The sequence below is a fragment of the Lycorma delicatula genome, chromosome 12 (genome assembly GCF_047948215.1).
Source record: "Lycorma delicatula isolate Av1 chromosome 12, ASM4794821v1, whole genome shotgun sequence".
Taxonomy (NCBI): Eukaryota; Metazoa; Arthropoda; class Insecta; order Hemiptera; family Fulgoridae; genus Lycorma; species Lycorma delicatula.
The window spans coordinates 73,672,230-73,685,252 of NC_134466.1; the positions used below are offsets into that span (position 1 = coordinate 73,672,230).

The following is a 13,023-nucleotide window of genomic DNA, read 5'->3' on the forward strand; positions in this document are numbered from 1 at the left end:
ATATCCATCCTTTTCCCCTGTACAAAAAAAAAAAATATAATAACGATCTACAGTCGCTTATCAATAAAAAAATTGTTACATGTTACCCCCATCTTCAGGAGAATATAGAAAGAATTGAGTGAAAAAACACATCTATAATGATGGTTTATTGCAAGTAAAAGAAAATCAGTTATTTTCCCATTATAAATAAATAAAAAAATTATTATGCTTTAATGAGCAAAGATTGTTTAATATGCTCAATTTACAATGTATGAATAGAATTGTGCCTTTCATATGAACGACGTAAACAAACAAATCGATTTCAACTTTAGATGACGGAGATAACATTTAACGAATCAAACTTTTTTTTTTAACTAATATTTCTTCTGCTACCAATTTAGGCCACGTATCGATGGCATATAGACCCACAGTCCGATCTTTGGAACTCTTGCTAATTGTAATCTTACGTAGCAATAATTTTACTGATAAAGCTAAATATTTAAAACTTATATTTAGGTTTAAAATAAATAATAGGGTACATAGGCATGCTAGGGACAGACTTTACTTTTATGACTAGACTGATTTACCGTTAACAACTCTTCTTTTAGCTGGGCGATTATTGATGTGGTCGATGTCTGTACACCGTTATGGTCACAAGCATGAATTTAGCCGATGGCAGGATCTACCTTCACAAAAACAGACTGTTGTCTATAGTTGAATGAATCGACTGATTCCCGTACATTCACTTCAGCAGTAAGGCTTATACCATAATCGTCACCCTTAATGACAGACCGTTGTTCCTCTTGGCTATGTTACTGTCTAGCAACCAAGAGTGTTTATTTAATCGAGTTAATTAAATCTTGTATTCTGATCGTTAAATAATAAATAATACATTAAATACATCGTTATGCTACTCTGTGGATTATAACACAGCAGCGTTACAAAATCATAATTCTTAAAAAAAAAAAAATTGATGTGATTAAACATATATATATATATATATATATATATATATATATATATGTACTTTTTTTTTTTTAAATTCAAATATTTCATCAGCATATTGACCACTGTGCTAATTAAATTTATAAAAATAAAAATTATAAATAACATTATTGAATATAATGAATGCTACAATAAAAAATATGTTAATTCCTGAATTTAAAAATCATAAAATTTGTTTACAAACATAACAAATGCCTAATTATTATTCAGAACTAATCCATTAGTGGAAAAAAAACTCTATAGAATTTTTAGATTTCTTAGTTCTAGTTTATTAAACTGGAAATGAAACTGTAATGTTGCAAAGAAAGAAAATGAGGTATAATATGAAATATGGAACAAAAGAACTAAGATTTGAAAGGGTTCAGAAAAAATTCTAACTTATTTTCCTTGAGTTTACTTGTTTCTTACAACTCATAATGACTTCTAATTAAAAATATAAGTACTGTATTTCTTTGATTTTGTTTTTGTCAGAATTATGAAAAATCATTTTAATATAATGATTTTTTATCCTGTTAGTAGTACTGCAAAAGAAACTTCTTTAACCCTTGCATTACCAAGCAGGGCATTCTGAATAATCCAGGTTTATTTTTTCCTATAATAATTTTATCCGAAGAGATACGTAGTTGTGTTTCATGATTTTTAATCTAAAATGATTGATATTGTATTCGCACTTGTGAGTGACCAATGTTTATGATTTTTGTAGGTATTATTGACAGGATACATTGGAGGGATTGTGAGACTACCCTGCTTGGTATGGAAAGTCTTATCGTAAAACTGGCGAAAAAATTATCAATTGCCATTTTTGACAAATGTTTTCCCTTGGCTGCTAAACTACTAAAATGAAACAAGATACTGGTTGGCATCCAGCGCTCCAGTAAGAAAGAGATTCTGAAGGAATTTTTGTCTGACCGAAAGAAAAAAGTTCATTCTTTAATGTTTCGTCTCACAAATGACTCGACTGTAGTTTCCTATGTTCCAAAAAGGAGAAAATCGGTAATCTTACTCTCTACCTAGCATAATGAGAAGCAAGTGAATGGTGAAGAAAGTGAATACAATCCTGAACCACAAATTGCTTTCTACAGCATTATGTAGTGTTAAAAAATATAATATAAAACGAATAAAAGCAGGGTCTGATTTACGCCCATAAAAATGAAAACAGGAAGTTGATGTTGATGAAGTTAAATGTTAAAGTTATTAGTGCTGTATATTTGTAATACTGAATGTTACAACGACGTTATTCAATTAGACCAGAGAGGCAATGACCTCTTCCCAGATGCATCAGTAAGCCATCTACAGTTTTGTACTGGCTATTTCTGGATTCTGGGAAATTCCATTCCTCCACTATTTTACTGGTAGTAAGGCGATGGGAAGTATAAGTAATTTTACAGTATCTATGCCGCCCGCTCGCCGTTGGAATCCTTACATTACAAGAAGTGTCATAGGCTATAAAAATATGTATATATGTTTGTATAAAGTACAAACTTTAATGAACTGTGAGCCCCTATCACTGTGTTAGCTGGGTTTGAATTGAATGAACACAAACCAATCGAATTAATAAAATTACAAAAATAATAGAATTAAACTTACATTAAATAAAATAAAATAATAATAAAAAATAAATTTAACAAATTTGTGTTTATAATAATGGGATTCCTGTGGCAACTTGGTGTCATGCAAGCATCTCTTGCGAGGTTAGACCAGTTATCAACATCAAATTGTAAAAAATGGAGTGATATTTTGGGGCGTTGTTTTGGGAGGTGCTCTTATATCGCTGCAAACAGTCGTCTGATTTTCAAAATTCAAAAGAGGGTATTTGTTAGTGGACTGATGGCTAACTTTTGTATGCATCAGGTATAATCTCGATCTACCAGATGATGATTTTTCAGAAATGTTATATTTTCACAATCAAAGAATTCTTTTTTTGTCTCAGTAAGAAAAATATGTGATTCTGAGAGTATTTTATTTTTCTGAATTCAAATATGATCAACCAAGGTTTCTGAGAGACAGGCATTTATAATTCAAACATTTTAATACTTTCTGCATTCTTCATTACAAAATATTAAAACATTTTGCTCACCTAGAAAGTAAGAAATGACGATTTACTGTTACACTTCGCCTGTGGAGCATCCCTCTTGATGGTCAACAATAATCGGCCAGCATATTAGCATTCTATTTGCCTTAATACCTCTTTTCCGTAACTGAAATCTCCTGAGGAAAGTGTTCGTTGTGCTCATCGCTCACTGCGCCAAGATTTTTCGGGAACAAATCTATGTGCGTGTGCAGGAAGTGTACTTTTAAGGACATATTACGACCCAAGTTTTTATAAGATTGTCGACAATATCACAGTAATTTTCCGCCTTTCGATATCCCCAAAAAATCTGAATAATAAGATTTTTGAATGCTTGTCAAGCTGCTTTCTCCAAGGGATTCAATACTTTCTCAAACTTTTCATTATGCATTAGTGACCGTATTTGTAGATCCACAAATAATCCTTCTGTAATTTTTGCATCACTAATTTCAGAAAACTTTTAAGTACATGAACCAGGAGTCTCTTGCACGTCTGCAACATAGAGGCTGAAAATGAGAGGCGCAAGTACCGACCCTTGTGGAAGGCCGTTCTTGAGTTTCCTAGGTGAGCGTATATCCGATCCCATGATAACTTGGAACATTCTGTAGTTCAACATATTATTAAGAAAGGTAGCTGTTAGTTTGCATTTGATTACACGGGGATCTTACAAATCATGCCTTCTCCCCACATTTAAATATGTATTTTAATGTCTAATTGTGTACACGCATTTCTGAACTCGGATATTTAAAACAGTGAATATTGTTGTTCATATTCATAAAACTATATTTATATCGCAGAGAATATTTATTTTTTAAAAATTGTGTATCAAGTTTTGATGTATTTTATATTATGAGAAAAATTATATTACATAGAAAATAGTATCAGATAAATTCTTGATTTTGCATAAATAATTTGAAATTCACCAAAAACAAAATTTATGATAAATTTGACTATCATAAAATAAATCTCTTTGAATCATATTTTTCGTATCACAAACAGCTGGTAACACTCGTGTCATAGTGCATCGCCGTTCGAAGAATTAATAGAACTAAACTAATCGAAATATATTCGACGAACTTGTTTTACATGAAAGGGAATACTTCAATCCTTTTTAAACAGTATAAAATAAATATTATTTAAGTTGAGGATTATTTATTCAAACTTTAATTCGTGGTATTTAATGTCGTCAGTCGACAAATACCAAAGACAAAATGAAAATTGAAAAGTATACTGAAAACAGATTTTTTTGATCGACTCCAAAAGTTACATCGATTAATCGAACAATTGGATACAAAAAAACAATGTAATTATTATTTCGTATTGAATATTGAGTAAAGTAATAGAAAACGCCAGGAGGTAAGTAAAGTTTACTTACTTTTTGTGAAATAATGGGACCGAGTGATAATCGCCCTGTTGGAATATAGGAAATTAGTCATGATCAACAACAGACAGATATTCAGAATGATACAGAAGGCGTGGGTTCCACACACGTTTGTTCAGTAGAAGCCTTGAGAATCCATGGTGGTTGCTAACTGCCACCCAATTTCATTTTTTTACATATATTGCGGACTGTAAAGTGTGATTACGAACACCCTAATAGCACAGTAGTTTAATTGATATGCATTCCTTTCATGTGACATCCTCGTTAACATATATATGAAATCTGTTCTGTCACATAGTGGTTGGTAGTCATTAACGTTATTTTTATTAAGTGAAAAATGTGTGTTTTATATACGTGTCGTAAGTATATTAATATAACTAAATATAATACAGAAAACTCTATAATAACACATTTAATAATTAATCGTATTTGCATAGCTAGAAGGTAAGAAATCCTTACATTATTTTTGGTAAATTATAGAAGCTCACCCGTGATGGAGTAAGACTTCATAATTAGCAAACGGGAAATTAGACATGAACAACAAGAAACAGATATTCAGTCTTATTCTGGAGGCGATATACTTTGAAGTATTCTCAAACAAGTATAAGAAAAACAGTAAACATATTTATAGAAATAAGTAAATTTCGATGTGCTAGGGTTTTTTCAATTAAAATCTATCCTACATATATATTAAATTTTATGTACTGGTCGTGATTGTTCAGTTCTCTGAAAGATAGTTGTAGAAGGTTCTCGTAAACTTTCTATAAGAAGAGATAGATAATCTTTTATTTTTCTGTTAAATTTTTAACTTTTCCACAATGGCATCTTTGTACCACAGAAAATTAATGCAATCTGGCTTTACCAGAAACAGCGTAATAAATTTAGATGTTTAGTTAATCGTATGCTTCTCTCGAAATTTTCATCCAAAAAATCAGTTATGTGTTTATTAATGGTGCATAAGGGTTTATGAGAAGTTGCAGTATTAAAAGTTATACTGTCAAATGTTGCTGGCAGTTAGGTAAAAGGGAAAGTAGCTTGTCACTACAGTAAACAAATACTATGCTTGTGTTTAAAAACACAGTATAACGTTGAAATGTCATTTCATAATATGCTAATCGATAAGTATCAATTCTGGCATTTATCAGTTCAAGATGCTTGTGTGAGAGAGTTATAACTAGGGTCAGGTTAGGACACGCCTTTTTGACTCGCGTTCTTCTAATAGTTCATGGAAGACAGCCTTATTTTATGTTATACCCAGTGAATACTTTTCTTATAAAAAATATTGTATCATTTTTGGTAATAAAAAATTATGACCTCTACTGTTATTGTCTACTCATGTATATTTTTTGGAGATTTAGAAATTCATTTATACCATAAACTGTGGTTTTCATGTGGTGTTAGTTATAAATATAGATTATTTGTATAAAAAGTCATTTCCATACATAACAGACACAGGTTAGTGCATTAAAACCCGCTTTGATACATAAAAAGTCTTAACAATATAGTTAGTTCCAAGCTCTTGACTTCATCAGATGTTATGTTTGAGTAATATTTAATTTAACATGCTTATTTTAAATCACACTTTTGTAGTATATTAATATTACATTAAATTTTTTTTGCAGAGTATGGATGCACAAACTAATGATTCAGTTTTTGATGAAAATCCATTATCCTTGCCCGTTAAAAAAGAAAACATGCTTGAAACAGGGCAACAAGAACAATTGTTTGTACATCTTTAAAAGAGAGATGATCTTCTGACAATATTTAAACAAGTAAGCTATTTTCTTCTTTATCTTGTTTTAAGTTAAAAACATAAGACCTAGTTATTGTAAGAATTCTTATTTATGCTGTTCATTATGATATTTTTATTTATTGTTTATTGCTCACATATAATCATTTTGCATTTATGTCTAGAGATATTTTGGTTTATGGTGTAAAAAACATTTTAGTAGAGTATAGGGCGATATAATTTTTGGTAAATTATAGAAGCTCACCCGTGATGGAGTCAGATATCCGAATTAGCAAACGGAAAATTAGTCGTGAACAACAAGAGACAGATATTCAGTTTTATTCTGGAGGCGATATACTTTGAAGTATTCTCAAACAAGTAAAAGAAAAACAGTAAACATATTTATAGAAATAGGTAGATTTCGATGTGTTTGGGTTTTTTCAATTGAAGTCATATCCTACATATATATTAAATTTCTGAACTGGTCGTGATTGTTCAATTGTCTGAAAGATAGTTGTAGAAGGTTCTCGTAAACTTTCTATAAGAAAAGATAATCTCATATTTTTCTGTTAAATTTTTCACTTTTCCACAATGTCTTTTTTGTACCACAGAAAATTAATGCAGTCTGGCTTTACCAGAAACAGTGCAATAAATTTAGATGTTTAGTTAATCGTATGCTTCTCTTGAAATTTTCATCCAAAAAATCAGTAATATGTTTATTAATGGTGTATACGGGCTTATTATAGGCTGCAGTTTTACAAGTTTTCATGTCAAATGTTACTATGCCAGTTAATAAAAAGGGAAAGACGCTTGTCAATTACAGCAGCCGAATAGTATGCTTATGTTAAAAATACAGTATAACATTGAAATGTCATATTATGCTAATCGATAACTCTGGTGTTTGTCAGTCGGATTCTTGTGTGACAGAGTTATAACTCTATTATTATTAATCTATTATCTTATAATATTATATCTTTTTACCTCTGAAAATATTTTGATTCTGTAAAAATAAAAATTTCATCTTTTATACAAGTAAATTGGCTTCCATTAATACTTAAAAAACATGCAATAATCTTTGTTTAATTTAGCATCGAAGTCTATATACCCAGTGAATACTTTTCTTATGAAAAATATTGTATCATTTTAGGTAATAAAAAGTGATGATCTCTACTGTTATTGTCTACTCGTGTATATTTTTTGGAGTTTTAAAAATTCATTTATACCATAAACTGTGGTTTTCATGTGGTGTTATAAATATATATTATTTGTATAAAAAATCATTTCCAGCCATAACATACATGTTATTCCTTTAAAACCTGCTTTGATTAGTCACACTATAATAATAGAATATTATTATTACTTCATATTTTTTTTGCAGAGTATGGATTCACAAATTAGTGATTCAGTTTTGGAAGAAAATCCATTATCCTTGCCCATTAAAAAAGAAAGCACGCATGAAACAGGGCAACAAGAAGAATATTTATTTGTACATCTTGCCAAGACAGATGATGGTCTGTCAGTATTTAAACAAGTAAGATTTTTTCTTCTTTGTCTTGGTAAGTTAAAAACATAAAACCTAGTTATTATAAGAATTCTTAATTATTCTATTCATTATGATATTTTTATTTACATTTTATAGCCCACGTAACATTTTGCATTCATGTCTGACATGAGATATTTTGATATATAGTGTAAAAAACATTTATTAGTGCAGTATAGGGCGGTAAATAGCTTTGTTTAACAGATTGCATCTAACATTTTACGTTAGATAAACATTTTTTACAACAGTACATAACCAATAAAATACAGTAAGCAGATGCCGCATGCCTTAAACAAAGGTGATTAACATATTCATTTTATACCCACATTTAACATTTATACCCACTTTTAAAAGAGTACAAAGCTATCCCCTTGCCTTTATGAACCATGTTTAGTTACGAAAAACTTTGTTATCGGTTTCGATAATCCTTATTCTATGTCAATGCATTTTTGTTTCTAAACAAGGTTGATATGTTTTTTTATATTTACACCAACAACCTGTTTCTTTTACCAAACTATTTAGATTGTGGTTAAGCGCATTTTTCTATTCTATTAATTTACTTACAGTGCCTACAATATTTCACTTTTCTGGCACCATCATGTGCCAATATATTGAAAGGTTCCAGTTGAATATTATTATAGAAGTACTGAAATGGATGAGTTATTTCTATGAAAATCAATTTGTTTTATCATTGTAAGAAACATAGTAGATATATTTTTAATAGTTGTTAATTATATAAAGATAATAAATTATTATTATTATTATTACTTTATGTTTTCTGCAGAGTATGGATGCACAAACTGATAGTTCATTTTTTGATGAAGATCCATTATCTTCCAGTATTAAACAAGAAATCAAGCATGAAACAGAGCGAACAGAACATTTGATTGCTACTGTTGTTATGACAGATGATAAACCGACAACATCTAGACAAGTAAGATATTTTCATTTACTTTTTGATGGTTTACCTAATATTTAGCATTCTTGTTTAACACTTGATATTTTAACTAAAATCTTAAAAAAGTGTTATCAAACTGTATGTGAAATGATAAAACCGTATTTGTAGAATTGACAAGTCACATGTCACTCCTGAAAACTCATGGCTTTTGATAAAGAATAAACATTCAGACAGTGGTTTTATATGAGGTTTCTTGTTTCTATCTTTATAGTGCCAAAATATACTGTTTCACATCACACAACAAACCTACTGAAATGCAGCTGATATATTCTTGCAAGTAAATTTATAATCTTTTCACAGAAACCAGTTTTATAAAGAACATTGGTGTCCTCAGAGAAACTACTTCATTGTGTCTCTTATGGTACTGTAAATGTGGCATGGCCATAACAAATTCTGTGACATAACAAACTGTTTACTACCTCCCAAATGACAGCATATATATTTTTAATAGAAGTTAATTATATAAAGATAATAAATTATTATTATTATTACTTTATGTTTTGCTGCAGAGTATGGATGCACAAACTGATAGTTCATTTTTTGATGAAGATCCATTATCTTCCAGTATTAAACAAGAAATCAAGCATGAAACAGAGCGAACAGAACATTTGATTGCTACTGTTGCTATGACAGATGATAAACCAACAACATCTAGACAAGTAAGATATTTTCATTTACTTTTTGATGTATGTTATTTACCTACAAGAGTGAGTTACACATTTCTCAAGAATTGTTATAATGTTTCTAAATCACATATATTCAGATTCATACCACAAGTTTTTAATGCGATTTATAACCTGCTGAGGTATAAACTGAGTTATTTAAAAGATTCTTAAATGCGTTCTGATTTTAAGAAAACTCTATGAGCAACAAATAGATCTTTAAAAACATAACAAAATTAATGAACATGTGGCAATGACATTTAGTGTTAGCTAGTGAACATCACTTCAGGTCAATTATGGATGTGTTGTAGTATCAAAGCTACAGTTCATTGTGTCAAGGTTTATGAAAAACTCTTGCCCAATCTTGGCCTGTGATAAAACAGTACAATAGCATCTTAGCCTTAATTAACACCTGAGATTCAAATTCAATAACACATCATTTAGAAAAAATTAGTTGATTATGAAGTTACTTATTTTTCTTCAACAGTCAACATTGATAAAATTTTGAGTAGTGATGAAAGCATCTCTTTATAAATAAATTCTATAAATTTCATTGTTAAGATCTCTAAAAGTGAAAGTGAAAAAAATAAAAACATCAAACATATTCTTGGAAATAGGCAGATTTCTATGTGCTTGTGTTTTTTTAAATGAAATCATATTCTACATATAAATTATTATTTTGATTAAATTTAATGTACTTGTCGTGATTGTTCAGTTCTCTGAAAGATAGTTGTAGAAGGTTCTCGTAAACTTTCTGTACAAAGAGATACTCTCATATTTTTCTGTTAAATTTTTCACTTTTCCACAATGTCTTCCGTGTAACACAGAAAATTAATGTAGTCAGGCATCACCAGAAACGGTATAATAAATTTAGATGTTTAGTTAATCGTATGCTTCTCTTGAAATTTTCATCCAAAAAATCAGTAATATGTTTATTAATGGTGTATACGGGCTTATTATAGGCTGCAGTTTTACAAGTTTTCATGTCAAATGTTACTATGCCAGTTAATAAAAAGGGAAAGACGCTTGTCAATTACAGCAGCCGAATAGTATGCTTATGTTAAAAATACAGTATAACATTGAAATGTCATATTATGCTAATCGATAACTCTGGTGTTTGTCAGTCGGATTCTTGTGTGACAGAGTTATAACTCTATTATTATTAATCTATTATCTTATAATATTATATCTTTTTACCTCTGAAAATATTTTGATTCTGTAAAAATAAAAATTTCATCTTTTATACAAGTAAATTGGCTTCCATTAATACTTAAAAAACATGCAATAATCTTTGTTTAATTTAGCATCGAAGTCTATATACCCAGTGAATACTTTTCTTATGAAAAATATTGTATCATTTTAGGTAATAAAAAGTGATGATCTCTACTGTTATTGTCTACTCGTGTATATTTTTTGGAGTTTTAAAAATTCATTTATACCATAAACTGTGGTTTTCATGTGGTGTTAGTTATAAATATATATTATTTGTATAAAAAATCATTTCCAGCCATAACATACATGTTATTCCTTTAAAACCTGCTTTGATTAGTCACACTATAATAATAGAATATTATTATTACTTCATTTTTTTTTTGCAGAGTATGGATGCACAAATTAGTGATTCAGTTTTGGAAGAAAATCCATTATCCTTGCCCATTAAAAAAGAAAGCACGCATGAAACAGGGCAACAAGAAGAATATTTATTTGTACGTCTTGCCAAGACAGATGATGGTCTGTCAGTATTTAAACAAGTAAGATTTTTTCTTCTTTGTCTTGGTAAGTTAAAAACATAAAACCTAGTTATTATAAGAATTCTTAATTATTCTATTCATTATGATATTTTTATTTACATTTTATAACCCACGTAACATTTTGCATTCATGTCTGACATGAGATATTTTGATATATAGTGTAAAAAACATTTATTAGTGCAGTATAGGGCGGTAAATAGCTTTGTTTAACAGATTGCATCTAACATTTTACGTTAGATAAACATTTTTTACAACAGTACATAACCAATAAAATACAGTAAGCAGATGCCGCATGCCTTAAACAAAGGTGATTAACATATTCATTTTATACCCACATTTAACATTTATACCCACTTTTAAAAGAGTACAAAGCTATCCCCTTGCCTTTATGAACCATGTTTAGTTACGAAAAACTTTGTTATCGGTTTCGATAATCCTTATTCTATGTCAATGCATTTTTGTTTCTAAACAAGGTTGATATGTTTTTTTATATTTACACCAACAACCTGTTTCTTTTACCAAACTATTTAGATTGTGGTTAAGCGCATTTTTCTATTCTATTAATTTACTTACAGTGCCTACAATATTTCACTTTTCTGGCACCATCATGTGCCAATATATTGAAAGGTTCCAGTTGAATATTATTATAGAAGTACTGAAATGGATGAGTTATTTCTATGAAAATCAATTTGTTTTATCATTGTAAGAAACATAGTAGATATATTTTTAATAGATGTTAATTATATAAAGATAATAAATTATTATTATTATTATTACTTTATGTTTTCTGCAGAGTATGGATGCACAAACTGATAGTTCATTTTTTGATGAAGATCCATTATCTTCCAGTATTAAACAAGAAATCAAGCATGAAACAGAGCGAACAGAACATTTGATTGCTACTGTTGCTATGACAGATGATAAACCGACAACATCTAGACAAGTAAGATATTTTCATTTACTTTTTGATGTATGTTATTTACCTACAAGAGTGAGTTACACATTTCTCAAGAATTGTTATAATGTTTCTAAATCACATATATTCAGATTCATACCACAAGTTTTTAATGCGATTTATAACCTGCTGAGGTATAAACTGAGTTATTTAAAAGATTCTTAAATGCGTTCTGATTTTAAGAAAACTCTATGAGCAACAAATAGATCTTTAAAAACATAACAAAATTAATGAACATGTGGCAATGACATTTAGTGTTAGCTAGTGAACATCACTTCAGGTCAATTATGGATGTGTTGTAGTATCAAAGCTACAGTTCATTGTGTCAAGGTTTATGAAAAACTCTTGCCCAATCTTGGCCTGTGATAAAACAGTACAATAGCATCTTAGCCTTAATTAACACCTGAGATTCAAATTCAATAACACATCATTTAGAAAAAATTAGTTGATTATGAAGTTACTTATTTTTCTTCAACAGTCAACATTGATAAAATTTTGAGTAGTGATGAAAGCATCTCTTTATAAATAAATTCTATAAATTTCATTGTTAAGATCTCTAAAAGTGAAAGTGAAAAAAATAAAAACATCAAACATATTCTTGGAAATAGGCAGATTTCTATGTGCTTGTGTTTTTTTAAATGAAATCATATTCTACATATAAATTATTATTTTGATTAAATTTAATGTACTTGTCGTGATTGTTCAGTTCTCTGAAAGATAGTTGTAGAAGGTTCTCGTAAACTTTCTGTACAAAGAGATACTCTCATATTTTTCTGTTAAATTTTTCACTTTTCCACAATGTCTTCCGTGTAACACAGAAAATTAATGTAGTCAGGCATCACCAGAAACGGTATAATAAATTTAGATGTTTAGTTAATCGTTTGCTTCTCTTGAAATATTCACCCAAAAAATCAGTAATGTGTTTATTAATGGTGCATATGGGCTTATGAGAGGCTGCAGTTTTACAAGTTTTCATGTCAAATGTTACTATGCCA

The 13,023-nt window shown here is 29.4% G+C and overlaps 1 protein-coding gene across 1 annotated transcript in view; it reads left to right on the forward strand.

The window, feature by feature from the left end:
• LOC142332812 (uncharacterized) overlaps positions 1-13,023 on the forward strand; it is an 85,898-nt gene that overhangs the window by 42,360 nt on the left and 30,515 nt on the right. The window contains exons 7-11 of the mRNA XM_075379427.1: positions 7,541-7,693; positions 8,487-8,636; positions 9,170-9,319; positions 10,921-11,073; positions 11,867-12,016. Coding sequence (XP_075235542.1) covers positions 7,541-7,693; positions 8,487-8,636; positions 9,170-9,319; positions 10,921-11,073; positions 11,867-12,016 — 756 coding nt within the window. The remainder of the gene's footprint in view (positions 1-7,540; positions 7,694-8,486; positions 8,637-9,169; positions 9,320-10,920; positions 11,074-11,866; positions 12,017-13,023) is intronic.